Source organism: Delphinus delphis, chromosome 15 (assembly GCF_949987515.2).
Source record: "Delphinus delphis chromosome 15, mDelDel1.2, whole genome shotgun sequence".
Taxonomy (NCBI): Eukaryota; Metazoa; Chordata; class Mammalia; order Artiodactyla; family Delphinidae; genus Delphinus; species Delphinus delphis.
In genome coordinates this window covers 87,502,041-87,522,161 of record NC_082697.1, presented here as the reverse complement: position 1 = coordinate 87,522,161, position 20,121 = coordinate 87,502,041, and the positions used below count along the sequence as shown (strand labels likewise).

The window sequence follows — 20,121 nt, the reverse complement described above, 5'->3', positions numbered from 1 at the left end:
GGGCCTCAGCCAAGAGTGTGGGGAGCCCCCCGGGGCTGGGCGGTGCAGGGGGAGACCCCCCCCCAGGAGGAGCCAGCCCTGCCCCCTCCTCAGCTTTGGCCCCGAGCCTCATGGTGGAGCCCCGACCTGCAGGGACCGCAGGGTCTGTTCACGTCGCTTGAAGGCACGCAGCCCGCAGTCAGCGTCCCAGCAGCAGTGGGTGAGAAGGCAGCCCCTCAGGCAGCCGCGGCCTTTCCCCTCTGCCTGTTCTGGGGCTCTGTGTCCGAGGTCTGCCCCGCACGTGCCTCCGGGGCTGGGCCAGCTCCCTCTCAGCACCACACCCCTGGACATGCTGCTACTGCCTGATCAGGGATTCGTGCCTGTCGCCAGCGGGGCCCTGTGGATGCCGGGCTGTCCACCCACGCCTGGCGGACAGACGCCTGGTCGTGCCCGGCCTTCTTGAGCAGCTCTGCTGCGCCCAGCACGGCCGTGTCTTCCAGGGGGCGTCCCACTGCCCTTGGGCATAGCCCGGGGGCACATGGCTAGGGGCAGGGGCCCTCACAGTCATTGCCCTACAGCTTTCCCTCTGCTCCTGCCCTGGGGAGAGGGTCCCGCTGCCCACGTGCGCTGAGTGAGATCCCTGCCAGGCGCCGTCTGAGGCTGGTCCGTGCCGGGGGTGCCGTCAGTAGGGGTGGTGCCCGGAGCCCAGAGCCTGACGGCGTGGCTTTCGTAGTTTGGACGCCACTGCTGGGCCCTGGCCCCCCCAGCCCCCAGCTCCAGCCTGCTGCCGCCCGTCGGCTGTCCTGGCAGCCCCACGCCCAGCACCATGGAGGCTAGGAGCTGTTTCTCTGCTCTCGAGATGTGTGGTCCTGAAGAGGCAGCAGTCTGGCGTCGGGGATGGGGCAGCTGGCTCCTGTCTGTCTGCGGTGGGACAGTGCCAGGTGAGGCCTGCTCCCTTCCCCCTGCGACTCAGAGGTCCCCCGGGTCCCCTGCACACAGCGCCAGCAGGCACATCCCCTCTGTGTGCGCCAGGGAGCAGGGCCACCACCGTGTCCCCAAGCTCAAGCAGGGCCCTCCCTGATTCAGTGAGCATTTGGCTGGAAGTCCACTTGCCGTCGGCTCGAGGCCGGCCCCCCTGGACCCTGCAGTAGCCACACAGAAAAGTGCCCAAGGCGGAGCTCTTCTGCAAGGACGTTCCCCGCCAGCACCCCCGACCACGCCTGAGACACAGCAGGCCGAGCACGTGCACAGCCGTCTCACGGCCCCCACGTGGGCCTCTAGGAACATCCTGTGGTCATCCCCACTGCAGAGGACGAAGCTGAGGCTGGCGTGGAGTCCTGTCCAAGGCCAGTGGCCAGCAAGGCTGGAGCCGCCGGCCCGGTCAGCGGTTCCCAGCCCCCAGGAGCCCGCGCCTGCCTGCGGGGCCCAGCAGGGGGCAGCAGCGCCTCGGGATGCCGGGCCCGGAACGGGGGCGTCTCTGCCGCAGCCGGAACGGCGCTCCCATGGTCACGCCTGAGGCGGCTCTGCTAACATGTCCCGGGCCAAACCAGCGGAACAGACGAAAACGCTGGCCCGAGTCTGCCTGGCTCCCAGGCCCGATGGCGAGCCGCCAGGATGCCTGATTTGGGTCTGTGATGCGGCAGCGGCATTTTCGGGTGGGTGCCGGCCAGGTCCCTGACTTTGCCCCAGCAGATGGGCAGCTCTTTGGCCGCAGCCTGAAGGTGGCGGCCCCCGACCTGCCCGCGTCCAAACTCGCCCGAGCCGTCCTCTCTCAGGGCCCCCCAACCCCGTGACGTGGGACGTGCGCAGCCCAGACTCTGCCGTGGGGACGCCCGCCCACCGTGTCCCGGGCTCCGGGCCGCGGGCCCCTGGCCACCCACCCTGAGGCGGGCCCAGGCCCTGGGAGACTCCCGAGCCCACTCCCGGGCCGTAGCGGCGCAGCACCCGGCACACAGCCGCGGGCTGGGGGTCTGCTGCTAGGCCTCCCGCGTGACCCCTGCCAGTGGCACCCCCCTGCCCCGGCCCACACCCGGGGCCCGGCTGGCTGGAAGGGACTGTTTTCTCCCAAAGGACTGGCCGGTGCTGGGGCAGAAGCCAGAGCGCTCACCCAGCATCTACTGAGCGCCTACTGTGTGCTGGGCCCAGTGCTCGCTGCAGGGAGCTGGAGGAGGCAGGCCGCTCCCGGGCCCGCTCAGCCGCCTCTTCTCACGCCCTGCGTGGGGTGGCCCGGGACGAGCCCAGAGAGACCGTGGACGCCGGAGCCGGCGACGAGATGCCCACTGGGGTGGACCAGTGACCAAGCCACAAACTGACCACCCCCCAGTGGGCAAACAGCAGGGCAGCGGGGCAGCGTCTCAAGTTGGACATACACCTCCCACGTGACCCAGAGAAATGTGAAAACAGAAGCGTGGTGAACACACACGTGTTCACAGCAGCTTCACGCATCAGCGTCACAGACTGGACACGACCCATGTTCCTCAGCTGGGGACCAACTGGTCCCTCGCACAGCGGACGCTGCGCTGAGACGGCTGCGCGCCAGGCTCGCGGGGCGGCCGGGCAGGGCTCAGACGTGCAGCGCCGAGGGGAGCCATCCGTGACCTTCCAGCGAAGGCGCACACGCGGGCACAGAGCAGACCAGGTGGGTGGGGTGGGGTACCCAGGCAGCTCGTGGAGCTGTTCATCAAGTGTGCAAGTCACACGTTAACGTCGTAAAACACTGGAGCAGGGACCACGTGGCCGTGCTCCAGGGAGGCACAGGGCTTGCCGGGGGCCAGGCCAGGCGTCCTGTGCCCAGGCCCCAGGGTGGCCCTCCCTGGCTAGGAGGTGGGCCCTCACACCGGGTGGCTTCTCCTGGGCGGTGCCCTGTGGAGGGTGTCCCCTGGGCACGGGTGGCACTAGGGATAGCCCCTCCAGCCACCTCCCCAGAAGGGCCAGGACCTGGTTTCCGGGTTCTGCTCCCCAAGAGGCTGGCACGAGAGCCCTGGGAGCCCCGGGCCTCCACCACTCAGGTTCCCAGCTGCTCCGGCTGAAATGGCCAAAGGGGCCGGTGGGGAAAGGTTGAAGGCCGAGGGTCAGTGGGCGCAGGCTGGGCTGGGCGCGGTGCTGCTAGGACTCAAAGCCCCTTGTCCCGTGTTCCAGGAACACCACAGGCTTTGGGAACAGCACACGTGGAGGGTGCTTCTGGGTGTGAACGTGGGTGTGGACACAGGTGTGAACCTGAGATCTGTGTGTGACTGAGTGCATCTAAGAGCACACGCTTGTGAACGTGTGTGATCTGTGGCTACACGCACCACGGGGGTGTGTATGAGCCCGCGTGAACACGCAGGGGTTGTGTCGGGGCGGCACCAGGAGGGGGATCGAAGCGCCTGCCTCGTGTGTGGTTCCAGCCCCGCCAGGGATGCCTCGGGCCCTGTATGCCCTGCGCCTGAGCTCCCTCCACGGTCCCACCACGTCCCCACCTCACAGACGGGGACGGGGGCGGGGGGCCCGCCACTCCCCCCGGGGGCCCCCGGCCCACCGCCCCCAGGGCTCCACGCTCTCCGAAGGGGGCTGAACCCGCGAGGCAGGGCCGGCCGCGCCGCGCAGGAGGCTGAGCGTTTCGGCGACGGGGGCGGCCGGCCCTCCGGACAACAGGGGCCCTTGTCGCCCGTGAAAGGCGGCCATTGAGGCTCCGGCTGCAGGCGGGGACGGCCCGGGGACGGAGCCAGGAGCAGCTGTTACCCGGGGTCACCCCGGCGAGGGGCCTGCGGAGCGGCAGAGGCGCAGCCCCGCCCCGGCGCGCTCAAGCCTCGGTCCTGTTATCCCGGGGCGAGCACCTGCCGCCACACCCACCACCACAGCGGAACCGGCAAAGCCAGGCTGGTGCCCCAGCAGCGCCGAGGCCGCCGCCGTCCTACCCGGACGCCGCGCCCCCACTCTGGGGGTTGCTGGCCAGTCCCCACCCCGTTCACATCTGTCCACAGCGGTTTCGCTGTGGTGACGTTTCCCCCACGGCCACTCAGCGGGAACTTGTGTCCCCTCCCTCCCCTCACAGTTGGGTTCCTTGTTATCACAGGGACCCGTGGAGACGCCCTTCGCTCCGGCTCAGATCCTGTGACGCCGCTACCGTGCTGTTGCTCAAACCGTCCAGCTCGGCCTGGCAGCGACACTTCCTCCGCGGACGCCCTAAGCGCACCGGGGGGGCTGGGCTTGCCTGAGGCCCCGGCAGGCGTCGTGTTGGGAGGGATCCCCGCCCACGACCGAGGGTCCCCAGCAGCCCCCCGAGCCCACCCCAGGCAGGTGGGCGCCCCAGCCCGGCCTCCCTTGGCCACGTCACACCTTGGAGCGGCTCTGCCCTGGCCCCGCGGTCCCCCTCCCTGGAACATCTCCATTCTCGGGGACCGTGGGCGTGTCGGCCCCTGTGCCGTGGGAAAGGCGCTCCTGGGGGGGCTGGGCCTTGCGAGGGACGTGGCCGGGGCAGGGGGAGGGGCGGGTGGGCGAGAGGAGCGGTGGGTGGGCCGGGGGCCTGGTCGCCCACCATCCCGACAGAGTGCCGGGCGGGGCTCTGGTCCAGGGGCCCCGGCCAGCCAGGCCGCAGCGGCTGTGAGAAGCGGCGCCCTCTCTCAGGAGGAGGCCGGGGGTTGGGGGGGGAGGTGGCGGGCTCTGGGGAGACAGGTGGGCGAGGGGGGGCTCCGCCGGGAGTGAGAGTCAGAGGCTGTTCAGGACCCGCGCACAGAGCCAGGGCTCAGGCACCTCTGGGAACCCAGGTGGATCCCAGCAGCTGGTGCCCCGGGCACTCCCCATGTCTCCTTGAGGGACCCTGCCCTGCAGGTGGCTTGATGAGCACTTCCGTGGAGTCAGGGGACCAAGCTGACGGTCCCCAGGGCCCCGCACACCCAGGACTCTGTGCCTGTAAATCTCAGGGCTCTGCTGGGCGGGGGGCGGGGGGGAGCCACAGGCGTGAATTTTCAGGGCTCGAGGGAGAGGGGGCGTTAGCGTTCTGGGCAGGGTGGGTGGGCTTAGAGAAATAGGGATCAGAGCCCCATTAAGGGTCTCTGCACCGAGGCCGCAAGTGGCTGCCGCCTCGTGTGGGAGCAGAGACAAGGCCTGAGGCCGGGGCCCCCCACGCCGGAGGTGACGTGTGAGTCGGGGGGAGGCTGCAGAGCTGCAGGGGCCGGGCAATCAGAGATGGGGGCACGCATGCACAGGGCCCAGCGGATGAGCTGCTGCCCAGTGGGAAGCCAGGGCCCCCGGGGTGGGGGCCAGCACCGCCTGCTCCAGCCAAGCTCTCACCGTCACCCCCTGCGGGGCCTGCACCCCGCCCGGTGCCCCCTCAGCAGCACCCCAGCAGCGTCCCTGGGCCCAGCTGAGCTCGCCCCCCTTGCGCCCCGTGAGGGTTGGCCCTCTGTGGCCAACACAACCTATCCAGGTGAGACAAGGGCCCGCCTCCGCAGGTGGGCCCCAGCCTTTGCTCTTCGCTGCCCCAAGGGTCTGACGGAGAAGCCATGGCCTTCAAAGGCCGCCCGCTCCATCCCGCCACGTGTGCACCCCCAACGGGCTCTCCCCATCCCAGTCCCCTTGCCCGGCGCCCCAAGCACTCCCGAGGTGTCGTTTCACGAGAGGAATGGCAGCAACTCGAGACGGGAAGGTCTGTGGTCGTGCCACCCTGTGCACAGCCCCACTTTCGCGGGAGGGCTCCAGAAGCCGGTCGGTGCGCACTCATCTCCCGGCCGTCGTGACTCGGTCACACGCCCACCCCTGACCAGTCGGGACCAAAGCTAAGACTCTTCCTGACACTCGGGTGAAAGTCACACTTGCCCTTTTCTCATGGAACCCAAGGGCGTTTCCAAGCTGGACCTGCGGCAGTAAAGCCACCACCGGCAGGGGCGGTGCCACCCCGAGAAGCAGAACCAGAGCGGGAGACACGAGCCAAGTCCTCACGGCGCTGACTGAGCGCCTGGTTCAAACTGTGCCTGAAGCCAGGGCAGCTGTGCGAGCCGCTCTTTTCCCTGTTCTCCTTACACCCACCTGGGCTGGACAACTGCTGCTCACGACCAGAGGTCCTGATGCAGCAGCAGGAACAAAATCCTGTACCCGCCTCTGAATCGAGGCCGCACGCCACGCGTTCTAAACCGCTGAGATGTTTATGCCTGGGGGACAAAGGCCGTGGGGTGAGCCTTCCTGGGGTCCCACAGCAGGGAGGCCGGGTTTCAGGCAGGACGGGACACAAGCGCCCCAGGGCTGAACAGGCACGGGCGCCCACGTCCTCTCTCCCTCGCACGTCGGGGGCATCAGGAGAGGAGGAAGTGGCTCTCTGGGGTGGACCGTAATTGAATCCCGGCCACGTCCCAGCCCTGGGCCACATCAGGGGCTCAGGAGGAGAGGGGACCTGGAGCCGCCTGCTGTGCAGGAGCACGGGCTGCACGCAGAGCCCCTCCTGGCCAATGGAGGATAAAGGGGCCAATCCCGCAACAGACACCTGGGCCGCTCGCATGTCATCACCCCCAACCCGGGTGCTGACAGAGCCCCCGGGGCCTGGCCCCCCCTCCCCGGGCCCACCTGGCCCAGGCCCATCCACATCCCTCCTGCCAGGACCCACCCACCCTGCGGGCCCTCCCAGGGCAGAGGTGCTGCCGCCACCAGCCTGGAGGGCCCCGGGCAGCCCCCCACCCCTCGGTCGGGGTTCAGGGCTGGGCTGTGAGCAGCTGTGGGGACCCCTGGTGCCAGGTCAGCAGCTGGTGTCAGGGGCCAACGGATGGACACGGATTCAGCCCACTTAAGCGGTCGTCCAGGTTCCTAAGGACCCTGCTCCAGCTCCGGGAGGTAGGGGCGGGGGGACAGAGAGGGCGGAAGGACAGACGGACAGGTGCCGGCATCCTCACCTGCGGAGTAGGGTTCCTGCCGCTCGGGGTAGGTGAACTCCTGCCGTTCGTACTTGGCCCGGATCCACTGTTCCCGCAGGAGTCTGGGGAGAGAGGGGACGGGCTGGGGGACAGTCCGGCCTGAGCGCAGGCCCGCGGGAGCTGCCGCGCGGAGGGGTGGCCCTGGGCTTGGTCCCACCGCCTCGCAGGTGGCGGGGCTGAAGGGCCACCAGCTTCGGGTTTTAACACTGTTTGCTAATCGGATAGTTTCACCGCTTCATAGAGTCCCCTTTTTAAAAACTGAGACGTAATTCACGTACCATAAAATCCACCCGTTTAAGGGTTCGCTTCAGCAATTCCTGGTGCGCTCACAGGCTGTGCAGCCACCACCAGGATCTAGTTCCACAACAGTTCATCACACCAAACGGAAACCCCATCCGTTAGCAGTGCCCCCGCATCCCGGCCCCAACCGTGAGTCCGCTTCCTGTCGGGACGTCTCCTGTGCCTGGAACGTGCGATGTGCTGAGTGTCTGGGGCTCAACCACGTGGCAGCTCAGTCACCCCACCCTCCTCCTCTGTCTGGGAGGCCGGGCTCACGCTCGGGTCCAGAGAAGGAAAAGGCCCGGCCAGCACCTGCCCGCGGGGCCCGCCCCGTGCTCCCCGGAGAGCGGCTCCCCAGCGCAGCAGTGGTCGCGGGTCGCAGGAGGGCAGCAGGCAGGGGAGACAAGGCAGTGAGCAGGGGGCGGCCTGACGCCCGCAGCCCCCGGCCGCTCCCCTCTCGCAGGCCGCCCCCTCCCGTGGGGTCCCCCACGAGCAGCCAGCTGGGCTGTCATGGGTCACATTGTGTCCCCATCCCACCAAATATGTATGCTAGAGTCCCAACCTGCACGACCTCAGGCCTACCCTTGTCTGGAGACACGACAGCTGAGACCAGTGAGCCGGGACGAGGCCATGTGGTGCGGAAGCCCTAACCCCACGTCACCGGGGCCCTCAGGAAAAGGGGCGTCTGGACACAGGCCGCAGAGGGACGGCCACGCGAGGACGCGGGTGCCGGCCCCGGAAGGACCCCACGCAGCCCTGGGACCGGGAGACACGATTTCTCCTGCTCACGCCGCCAGCCCGTGGCCCCTCTTCAGGGGCCTCGCCTGGGACCCGCCAAGGGAGGGGCTCCCACAGGCCCACGGCTGCCTTGAGGGGGGTGGCTCCCAGCTGCCCCAGCCACACAGCAAGCAGGAGGCCCGGCTTCTAGCAGAGGCCAAACTGAGGGGACCGGACTGACCGCCACCCACGACGCTGGGGTTGAAACTCAAGGCACGGGTGGCACCGGAAGGGAATCTGGGCCCCGGCCGCGCTCTGAGTCACACGGCCAGGCCCTCTGCTTCTCACATTGCCCCAGCTGGCGGGGTGGGCTCCGAGCTCCAGAGAGCAGGAGCTGGGGGACCACTGTGTCCAGAACCCACCCTGGGCCAGACCCCGGCCACCTGACTCACCACCTCATTGCACCCTCGCGATGCCCCGGGGGGGTGGGGGGGAGGGAAGGTGGCATCCTTCCAGCTTCACGGCTGAGGAAACTGAGGCCACTGGGTCTTAGACTGCCGGGAGGCTGTTGCAGCCCCTGTGCTAAGTGTGCATAGCTGAGGAGGTGTACTTTCCAGTGTACGCGGGCATTCACACCCCCTCCACCGCTGCACGGCTCTCCACAGTGTACACGGGCATTCACACCCCGCTGCACAGCTCTCCACAGTGTACACGGGCATTCACACCCCCTCCACCGCTGCACGGCTCTCCACAGTGTACACGGGCATTCACACCCCCTCCACCGCTGCACAGCTCTCCACAGCGTACACGGGCATTCACACCCCCTCCACCGCTGCACGGCTCTCCACAGTGTACATGGGCATTCACACCCCGCTGCACAGCTCTCCACAGTGTACACGGGCATTCACACCCCCTCCACCGCTGCACGGCTCTCCACAGTGTACACGGGCATTCACACCCCCTCCACCGCTGCACGGCTCTCCACAGTGTACGCGGGCATTCACACCCCCTCCACCGCTGCACGGCTCTCCACAGTGTACGCGGGCATTCACACCCCCTCCACCGCTGCACGGCTCTCCACAGTGTACGCGGGCATTCACACCCCCTCCACCGCTGCACGGCTCTCCACAGTGTACACGGGCAGACCTGAGCACCTGAGTCTGGGGAATGGGGCGGGCTCGGGTCCTGTGAACCTTCACTCAGTGGAGGTTTCCGGAAGGTGGGGCCCACTGGGGCTCAGAGCACCCTCCCAGTGGGGACGCCTGGTCACCCGAGAGGCCCTGACCACATAGCCCTGCATGGGGGCTTTGCAGGGATGAGGCTGCAGAGGGGCTGGCCGAGCCCTGGGCAGGAGGCAGGCGTGTGGCCACACGCTCAGAGCGGTGGGGATGCAGGGTGTGCATGCAAATGGCCCAGACAACGGAGGAGCCTGTGGCTGGGTGATTAAAATCGGGTCAGAATCAGCGGCCATCTTGCTGATTCACACCGAGATGGAGCCCGGTGGGGCGGGGCACGAGTTCCCCGGGAGCCCAGAGCCCAGGGTGCGCCAGGGCCTGGGGGGCCGGCCTGCCCGTGAAGGGGTGAAGCGGTGGGCGCGGCATGCTGAGGTGAGGCCAGCCTCGGTCTCCCTGCCTGTGAAGTGTCCGAACTGGACGCGCCTCCCAGTCTCCCCACTGCGGCCGCCAGCAGCCCCCCGGTGTCCCACCCCTCGTTCACACAGAACTAGAAACACACAGCCCTGCGTGCAGCCTGGGTCCAGGTGCTGCCGGGCGGGGTCCCCGGGGTGTGGGGTACACCAGTGAGTCAGGAGGCGACAGCGCTGAGCCAACAGGAGGGAAGTGCCGCCCGGGGGCCAGGGCTGGACGCAGGGCGCCCAGGGGCCTCGCAGCCGCGGGCGCATCCCCGGCCTGGGAGGAGGTGGGGCTGCGTCCCTACCCTCCTTTCCCAGAAAAGGAAACTCCGGGAGGGGCTCTCATCACAGAGGGGCCCTTCACCTCCGAGCCGCAGCTGAGCAGCTGTGACACCGGCCAGCTGAGGAGGGGCCATCAGGGGCCTGAGTGACCCTTGAGGGCATTGGGAGGGCTGCCAGGGATGGATGGGTGGGTCTGATATGGGTGGAGAAGGTATGAGGGGTGCTTGGGGGGGCCAGCTAGTGAGACGGGGGAGGGTCCCCAGGAGCCCCCCAGGAAGGATCCGGAGACCCCTGGTGGGCAGGTTCCCTGCTGGTGCTGAACCTGACTCGGGCAGCTGACCCCACGCACCTCCCCTGACTTCCAGAACCTTCTGGAACCCCACAGTGTGCTGCCCCCTGCTGGGCGCCAGGAAGAGATTTGAGGAGCCCACCCTCCCTTGAGCCCATGGGACCCAAGGAGGAAAGGCCTCTGCGACCCCTTGGCTCTGAGGGGCCAGAGGAGGGGGGAGGGGTCCTCAGGAATGAGCGGTGGCCAAACGGAGCCAGCCTGGGGGCTGGGGTCCTGGGGGGGGGCTGGGGTCCTGGGGGGTCAAGCAAGGGCCTCGGGTGGAAGGAACAGCCGGGGGATGTTGGGGCGGGAGGGGCGTGGGGAATGGCCATCCAGCCCGGAGGGGGAGCCACTCAGGGACCAGGGGGTTGGGAACCCAGGTGGGGTGCAGATGGGGACACTGAGGTCAGTGCGGGGGCTGGGGTCCCACGGGAGCGGGCCCCCTACCTCCCCAGGTCCACACCTGGCGCACCAAGAACCAAGACCAAGCGGAGGACAGCCTGGACGGGGCCCCCAGGACGCGAGGCCGGCGCCCACCTTCCCCCACCCCGGCCTCCCGCCCGCCAGCGGGTCGTCCCGAGCCATCTCCAGAGCCTGCGGGCTGTTTACCAGCGACCGTGACAGAAGCCCTTTGTTACTCACTGGCAGTCGGAGGCCGAGGGCCGGTAGTAGAAGGGGGGCACTTTGGACTCAAATGCGGCTCTGGCGACATGGTTTCCGCGGGAGGTCATGAACTGCAAGAGAGAGGGTGGGTCAGGGCCCCAGAGGCCAAGGCCAGCTGACCCCAGGGCCCTGGCAGCTCGGCGCCTAGAAGGGAGTGAGCAAGGGTTAGGGGACTGCCCTTCCCCGCAGCTGGCGGGGGCCAGGTGCCTCCAGAACGGGGCCCTCCTTGGACGAAGGCCCTTGCCCCTGGCCTCACACGAGGCCTGGCTTGTCTACTCTGCCTGAGCGGCACAGAAGAAGCCCACGTTCCTGTAGGGCAGCCACGCTGCAGAGACCAGGCATGCAGCTGCAAGCTGTGAACAAGCTGGGGGGGGGGGTGAGGGGGAACCTCTGGAGCAGCCGCCATGCGGGGCGTCCCGGGCCCAGAAACAGCACATGCAAAGGCCCTGAGGTGGAGCGAGCTGGGCATACTGGAGGAGATGCCCTGCCCTGGCCTGGCCGGCGTGGGTGGGGGCCTCAAGAGCAGGGAGGGAGTGTGGGCTGCCGGTGCCCTAACCCCTCCCTCTAAGTCATCGCATTTGAGGACCGTCAGGCCGTGGATGTGGACGATCAACGGGGGAAAAATCACAAACAATAAGATGCTTCAGCAAAAGGCTGGCACCAACTTAGAATCCTAAAAGCGATGGCTTTTCTATACAAAACACCGATCTGCTCAGAGGTCTAATAGGAGGAAAGGCCGCCGCTAAGAGCAGGTGGACAAAACACCTAAGAACTAGCTCTCATGAGGGTCACTCAGTCTCCATGAAGAAACTGTCCCGTGCTCCAGGGCAGCAAAAGCAACTCTAGAGACATACCAAGTTCGTGGTCAGGGAGACAGAAAGCGTGCTGTCTCCCTGTGTTGGTCTATTTTTAGCAATTCTCAAAAAAAGAAAACCAGGAATAGAATTTTCAAGAGCTATTAGCAAAGATTCTAAAGTTCATTTTGAAATTAACAAGCAAAAGCATCCTAGAAAATTCTGAAAATGAAGATGCTTCCTACCAGATATTCAAACCTGTTATAATGCTACTATGAGTCAAACAGTACTGACCAGAAAGCCTAAAAGGTCCAGAAACAGATCCAATGGGATCTAATGTCCAATATTAAACACGTTTAGTAGGACGAGTGGTGTACAACAGTGGTAACATCTCAGATCGACGGGGGAAGTGCCCATTACTTGATGACCAGTAAGAAACTGGAAGCTACTGGAGAAAAGGGGGTATGCCTTTCAGCAAAGTAAACTCCAACTGGATTAAAGACTGAATTTCCAAAGTTAGACAATACAAATAGTAGATGAAGGGAATTCCCTGGCGGTCCAGTGGTTAAGGCTCCACGCTTCCACTGCAGGGGGCACGAGTTCAACCCCTGGTTAGGGAACTAAGATCCCGCATGCCGTGCAGCATGGCCAAAGGTAGATGAAAATCACGGGATGATTTAAAAAATAATTTTGGGAAAATATGGAAGGAAATCTTCATGACTTTGGGTTAGCAGTGGCTTCTTAGAGGTGACACCAAAAGCACAAGTGACAAAAGAAAAGAAAATCAATGGAACTTCATCAAAATTAAAAACTTCTGTGTTTCTAAGGACGCCATCAGGAAAGTGAAAAGGTTTATGAACCTTAAAAACACGAGGCTCCTGAGAAACGGACACAAAATGCCACACAGCATAGGACTGCTTTTGTATGAAACACCCAGGACAGGCAAATCCAGAGACAGAAAAGCCAACTGGGGGTCTCGGGGGAGGGGAGTGGCCACGAAGGGGGACGGGTCTCCCCTGAGGTGAGGCGAATGTTCTGGAACTAGACGGAGGTGACGGTTGAACAAGATTGTGAATATGCTTATTTATTTTTTTACTGCAGTGTAGTTGACATACAGGCTTGGTTTCAGTTGTACGGCATAGCGGTTCGACATGTATACACGTTACGAGACGACAAAGTTATTACAACATTGTTGGCTGTACCCCCTGTGCTGTACGTTACATCCTGTGACTTACTTATCATGACTGACGTTCATGCCTCTGAGTATCCTGCACCTACTTCTTCTGTTCCCCCGCCCCCTTCCCTCTGGCAACAGCTGTTTGTTCTCTGTACCTATGAGTCTGTTTCTGTTTTTTAATATTTGTTAATTTTGTTTTCCAGATGCCACGTGTAAGGGAGATCATACAGTACTTCTCTGTGTCTGACAGATTTCACTTAGCATAGTACTACCCTCTAGGTCCATCCGTGTTGTCACAGATTGTAAAATATCGCTCTTTTTTATGGGTGAGTGATATTCCATGTATATATACACCACATCTTCCTTATCCATTCATCTGTAGGTTGCTTCCATATCTCGGTTATTGTAAATCACGCTGCAGTGAACACGGAGGTGCGTGTATCTTTTTGATTAAAAATGTTCTAGTAAACACCCAGGAGTGGGATTGCAGGATCATATGGGAGTTGTATTTTTAATTTTTGGAGGAACCTCCATACTGTTCTCTGTAGTGGCTGCACCAACTTACATTCCCACCACCAGTGTAGGAGGGTTCCCTTTTCTTTACATACTCTCCAGCATTTATTACTATTATTATTATTTTTTAATGAATTTACTTATTTATCTATCTTTGCTGCGTTGGGTCTTCACTGCTGCGCGTGGGGTCCCTCCAGTTGCGGCGAGCAGGGGCTACCCTTTGTTGCGGTGCGCGGGCTTCTCACTATGGTGGCCTCTCCTGCCACGGAGCACAGGCTCTAGAGTACAAGCTCGGTAGTTGTGGCTTGCAGGCTCTAGAGTGCAGGCTCGGTAGTTGTGGCGCACGGGCTTAGCTGCTCCGCGGCATGTGGCATCTTCCCAGACCAGGGCTTGAACCCATGTCCCCCGCGTTGGCAGGCGGATTCTTAACCACTGCGCCACCAGGGAAGTCCAGCATTTATTACTTGTAGACTTTTTAATGATGGCCATTCTGACTGGCGTGAGGTGGTACCTCATTGCGGTTTTCATTTGCATCTCTCTAATATTAGCGACAGTGAGAGCCTTTGCATGTGCCTACCTATTGGCCATATGTATGTCTTCTTTGGAAAAATGTCTGTTCAGGTCCTCTGCCCATTTTTAATTGGACAGTTTCTTTTTTTGGTACTGAGTTGTATGAGTTCTTTGTATATTTTGTGCAATAACCCTTATTGCATAAATTGTTTGCAAATATCTTCTCCCGTTCGGTAGGTGGCTTTTGCATTTTGTTGACAGTTTCCTTCGCTGTGCAAAAGCTTTTTAGTTTGCTGTAGCCCCATTTGTTTATTCTTGCTCTTGCTTCCCTTGCCTGAGAGACAGATCCAAAACGATATTGCTAAGACGGATGTCAAAGAGCATATGCTGCCTGTGCTCTCTTTAGAAGGTTTATGGTTTCAGGTCCTATATTTACGTCTTTAATCGATGGTTTCAGGTCTTACACTTAGGTCTTTATCCGTTCTGAGTTTATTTTTCATATACGGTGTGACAAAGTGGTCCAAGTTTCATTCTTTTGCATGTGGCTGTCCAGTTTTCCCAACACCATTTATAGAAGAGACTCTCCCCCATTGTATGTTCCTGTCTCTGGATTATTCGCTTCATTTTTTAAACATTTATTTTATTGAGGACTTCCTTCGTGGCACAGTGGTTATGAATCCACCTGCCAACGCAGGAGACACGGGTTCAAGCCCTGGTCCAGGAAGATCCCACATGCCACGGAGCAACTGAGCCCGCGAGCCACAACTACTGAGCCTGCAAGCAACAACTACTGAGGCCCACGCGCCTGGAGCCCATGCTCCACAACAAGAGAAGCCATCACAATGAGAAGCCCACACACCACAAGGAAGAGTAGCCCCCGCTGGCCACAACTAGAGAAAGCCCGCGCGCATCAACGAAGACCCAATGCTGCCAAAAATAAAATTTATTAAAAAAATTCTTTTATTGAAGTATAGTTGACTTACAAAGTTGTGTTAATTTCTGCTTAGAGCAAAGTGATTCAATTACACATACTGTATATTCTTTTCATATTCTTTTCCATTAGGTTTATCACAGGATATTGAATATAGTTCTGTGTGCTATACAGTAGGACTTTGTTGTTTATCCATTTATACATAATAGTTTACATCTGCTCATCCCAAACTCCCAGGACTTCCCTCCCCCAGCTCCCCTCCCCTCCAGCAACCTCGAGTCTGTTCTCTATGTCTGTGAGTCTGTTTCTGTTTCATAGATAGGTTCATTTGTGTCGTATTTCAGATTCCACATATAAGTGACATCATATGGTATTTGTCTTTCTCCTTATGACTTACTTCGCTTGGTAGGATAATCTCTAGGTCCATCCATGTAGCTGTAAATGGCATTATTTCATTCTTTTTTATGGCTGAGTAGTATTCCATTATATACATGTACCACTTTGATTGTTCACTTTAAAATGAATTTTATGTTACATGAATTTCACCTCAGTAATTGAAAAAATTACATAGCTCCTTAAGAATATAAACTGCACTTTTTGCATTTTAAAAATATTATTTTAGGGCTTCCCTGGTGGCGCAGTGGTTGAGAGTCTGCCTGCCGATGCAGGGGACACGGGTTCGTGCCCCGGTCTGGGAGGATCCCACATGCCGCGGAGCGGCTGGGCCCGTGAGCCATGGCCGCTGAGCCTGCGCGTCCGGAGCCTGTGCTCCGCAACGGGAGAGGCCGCAGCAGTGAGAGGCCCACGTACCACAAAAAAAAAAAAAAAAAAAATTTAAAGTAAAGTTAAAATACAACCAACAGGATGAGAAGAACTACTTGCAAATACTAAATCTGATGAGGGATTTGTGTCCAGAATACACAAAGAACTCAATAATAAAATCACCTAACTCAATAGTAAACAGACAACCCATTTTTAAAACGGGCAGAGGATTTGAATGGGCATTTCTCCAAAGAAGATACACAAAAAGGGGCTTCCCTGGTGGTGCAGTGGTTAAGAGTCTGCCTGCCAATGCAGGGGACACGGGTTCTATCCCTGGTCTGCCGTGGAGCAACTAGGCCCGTGAGCCACAGCTACTGAGCCTGCGCTCTAGAACCCGTGAGCCACAACTACAGAGCCCACGTGCCACAACTACTGAAGCCCGCGCGCCTAGAGCCCGTGCTCCACAACAAGAGAAACCACCAGGATGAGAAGCCTGCACACCACAATGAAGAGTAGCCCCCGTTCGCCGCAGCTAGAGGGAGCCCGCGTGCAGCAACGAAGACCCAACACAGCCCAAAATAAATAAATAAATAAATAAATAAACTTATTAAAAAAAAAAAAAAGAAGACACACAAATGGCCAAGAAGCACATGAAACGATGCTCAACGTTACTCATCGTTAGGGAAATGGGAACCAAAACCACAAGAGCCCGCCATGCACCCAGCAGGACGGCTGAAGTCAGACAGATGGCAATGGATGCTGGAGAAGACGCAGAGAAACTGGAATCCACATGATCGTTGGTGGGGATGGGCAGCCGTGCTGGGAAAAGCCTGGCAGATCCCCAAACATTAAACACAGAGCCACCGTAAGGCCCGGCAGTGCCACTCCCTTCTGAGAGGACTGAAAGCACAGAAATATTCTGAGCAGCATTGTTCGGAAGAGCTGGAAAAACGAGACAACCCAGGTCCATCAGCTGGGGAACGGATCAACAAGATGTGGTCCATCCATGCGATGGAAATGACCTCGGCCATAAAAAGCAACGAAGTGCTGCCACCTCGGTGACGTAGATGAATCTTGAACACATGGCGCTCAGTGAAAGAGGACACAGGAGCCGCACGTGGTGTGAGTCCACCGACTCGAAGTGTCCGGGTCAGGCAAATCCACCAGGACAGAAAGCAGAGGCCCTGCTCTCAGGAGGAGCTGGGGTGGGGACAGTGCTGGGAGTGGCGGCTAGCGGGTACAGGCTTATCTGGGGATGTGAAAATACTCTGAAATTAGATCGTGGCAATGGTTGCACAGCCCTGAGAATTCATGAAAGCTACTGAACTGTACACTCTAAAAGGGTGAGGTGTATGGTGTGTGAATGACAGAAATCAGGCTGTTGTGAGTAAAAATAATCTGAGGGTAGGGCAGGCCTATCTAAGTGTGCTGTAAACCCTAAAACCACAAAAGGCAAGGTTGATAAATGTGATTACTTCAAAGTAAAAACGTTTCCACTGCAAAAACCACCATGAGCAGAGTCAAAAGACACCCTTGAGAAAAACGCCTTCACCTACCGTCTCTGAGGGCTGCAGCCCTCCTACGCAAAAACCCCCGAGAAAACGGAAGCAGCTCACAGCAGCGGCCCGGGGCCCGGAAATTCACAGATGGCTCTGAAATGTCTCCTAAGACGCTGCACCTCACTCAAGACGAGAAAAGACCCCGCTGGGAACAAGGGTTCACCTCTCTGTCGGCAAAGACGGGCCCTGGGAGACAGGGGTCGGCAGGAACGCGGGCAAACGCTCTCACATGTGCGGGTGCAGGCGTGGCTAAGAGGGGGAGACTGGCGAAGTCCTTAAAACTAGTCACAGAGCCTCTGAACTCCCCTTCGAGGAATGCGAGCCCCGTCGCTGCCCCCCACAGGAGGTGACGCTTCCGCTGGCCCGGTGGGCACGGTGGGAAGACCCCCTGCGCCCCTGTGTGCACGGAGGAGCCTGCTGGGCAACTGGGACTCTCCAGGCAGGGGTGCGCTGGGCAGCCACGGCCTGCGACACACGGCCGTCCCAGGGGCACCCGCATTCCCCGGAGGCTGTGCACGCGGACATGGGGAAACGCGCCAGGGTCCGCCACCTGTGACCGTGGTCTGTCCACACAGTGGGTGTCACTGGGCCTTTACAAAGTGGGGAAGCGCTCGCGTGGTGGCTTAGGCCTGGGGGAGGGGTGGGAGCTGAGGGCTCGGGGTTCTTTCTGAAGTGATGAAAATGTTCTAAAGTTGACTGTGGTGGCGATTGCTCAACTCAGTGGCTGCGCCATAAGCCGCTGAACTGGGCTTCAGAGAGCGAGCTGCGCGCCTTGTGAGTTACATTTCAGTAAGCTTCTCTAAAGGACACGCTATAGAGAAATACAAAGTCTGGGGGGAAATCATGCAAAGAAACAAAAGGAAAAGGCACGGACGAGGGTCCCGCGCGCCTGGCCCACAGCCAGGGCCGGGCTCCCCGCATCACGGCCGCCCTCCCGGGAGCGGGCTGGCTCACGCAGGCTCGGGACCCCCAGCCAACCACCAGCCCAGGGACTCACGGGCAGAGTGAGGGGAGGACCGGGGCCCGGAGGCCCGGCAGGCCCCTGTCCACACCGCCCCGCCCCACCTTGGGGCGGGGGTCCAGCACCCTGCAGGCCAAGCCCTTCCAGCCCCTCGAGGTCACCTCTGTTTTAATGGCGGAGAAGAGGGGCAGACGACAGAAAGGGGATGAAGGCCCCTCTCAGCTCCCAGCGCCCCCGTCCCACGCTTGCACCACTGGCACCAACCCGGCCTCTCTTCGGACCTTCTCACGAGCGTTCGCAGGTGGAAAGCAGAGCTTTCCTGGTGGCACCCGTGTCCAGGACCCTCTCCCTCTCTCCTCACGAGGCATCACCCCCTGCGGGGCGTCAAGGCAGCCTCCGCCTCCGCTGTCTGACCACTGGGGTAAGGGTACCTCCAGCCACATGTGTGAATGTTCCACGTGCACAGGGCGGCTTCGTTACCTGCAGACTGACTTGGCAGGAAGGCCTGGGTAGGCCCGGGAGGCTGCTGTCACCAAGGCTGCATGGACAGCAGCAAACTGCTACTCCAGGAAGCAGGGGGAGCACACAGGGAGCACCGAGCCTGGATCCCCAGCCCTGAGGCAGCCACCAGCCAGGGAACTCCTCCTCTCGCTGGGTGGGCATGGTCACCACGCCCCCGAACCCCTGACCCTGGACTCAAATTTGAGGAGTTAGGGGGCCTGCCCCTCGGCTCCCACACATCTCCCCGCAGCCTCCGTCAGGGGTCAGGCCCCACCTGGGTAGCCTCCACAGCCATAATCCTCTGTCTGGAACTCACTACCCCAGGCTGTGCCCTGCTCTCACCTTCAGTCAGGCTGGGGGGCCCTGCCTGCCACCCCGGCCCAAGTCACCACCCCCTGCCCACCAGCAACCTGCGTGTCCCCCTCTCTAAGGCCTTCTCCAGGGGCCAGCCACTCGCCAGGCCCCCCATAGCAACTGTGCAATAAACACGGGTCAGGTGGGTGGATGGGTGGGTGGGTGGATGGGTGGGTGGGTGGGTGGGTGGGTGGGTGGGAGGGTGGGTGGGTGGGTGGATGGATGGATGGGTGGGTGGGTGGGTGGATGGGTGGGTGCGTGGGTGGATAGGTGAGTGGATGGGTGGGTGGATGGGTGGGTGGATGGATGGATGGGTGGGTGGGTGGAGGCATGGGTGGGTGGGTGGATGGATGGGTGGATGGGTGGGTGGGTGGGTGGGTGGGTGGGTGGATGTGTGGGTGGATGGATGAGTGGGTGGACGGATGGATGGGTGGGTGGGTGGATGGATGGGTGGGTGGATGGATGGATGGGTGGGTGGGTGGATGGATGGATGGGTGGGTGGGTGGATGGGTGGGTGGGTGGGTGGATGGATGGGTGGGTGGGTGGATGGATGGGTGGGTGGGTGGATGGGTGGGTGGGTGGGTGGATGGGTGAGTGGATGGGTGGGTGGGTGAGTGGATGGGTGGGTGGGTGAGTGGATCGGTGGGTGGGTGAGTGGATGGGTGGGTGGGTGGGTGGATGGATGGGTGGGTGGATGGGTGGGTGGATGGATGGGTGGGTGGGTGGATGCATGGGTGGGTGGGTGGGTGGGTGGATGGATGGGTGGGTGGGTGGATGGATGGATGGATGGATGGATGGGTGAGTGGATGGGTGGATGGGTGAGTGGATAGGTGGGTGGGTGAGTGGATGGGTGGGTGGGTGGGTGGATGGATGGGTGGGTGGATGGGTGGGTGGATGCATGGGTGGGTGGGTGGATGGATGGGTGGGTGGATGGGTGGATGGATGGGTGGGTGGGTGGGTGGGTGGGTGGATGGATGGATGGATGGGTGGGTGGGTGGGTGGATGGATGGATGGGTGGGTGGGTGGGTGGATGGATGGATGGGTGGGTGGATGGGTGGATGGGTGGGTGGGTGGGTGGATGGGTGGGTGCGTGGGTGGATAGGTGAGTGGATGGGTGGGTGGATGGATGGGTGGGTGGCTGGATGGATGGATGGATGGATGGATGGATGGGTGGATGGGTGGATGGGTGGGTGGGTGGATGCGTGGGTGGGTGGATGCGTGGGTGGGTGGGTGGGTGGGTGGGTGGATGGATGGATGCCTGGGTGGATGGGTGGGTGGGTGGGTGGGTGGATGGATGGGT

General features: G+C 61.3%; 1 protein-coding gene across 3 annotated transcripts in view; it reads right to left on the bottom strand.

Annotated features, from left to right (window-relative positions):
- ADAP1 (ArfGAP with dual PH domains 1) overlaps nucleotides 1-20,121 on the bottom strand; it is a 66,629-nt gene that overhangs the window by 15,405 nt on the left and 31,103 nt on the right. For all 3 annotated transcript variants that reach the window (XM_060032594.1, XM_060032593.1, XM_060032596.1), the window contains exons 3-4: nucleotides 10,739-10,830; nucleotides 6,840-6,922 (exon numbers count right to left, since the gene is read on the bottom strand). In XM_060032594.1, the coding sequence (XP_059888577.1) occupies nucleotides 6,840-6,922; nucleotides 10,739-10,830 (175 nt within the window). The remainder of the gene's footprint in view (nucleotides 1-6,839; nucleotides 6,923-10,738; nucleotides 10,831-20,121) is intronic.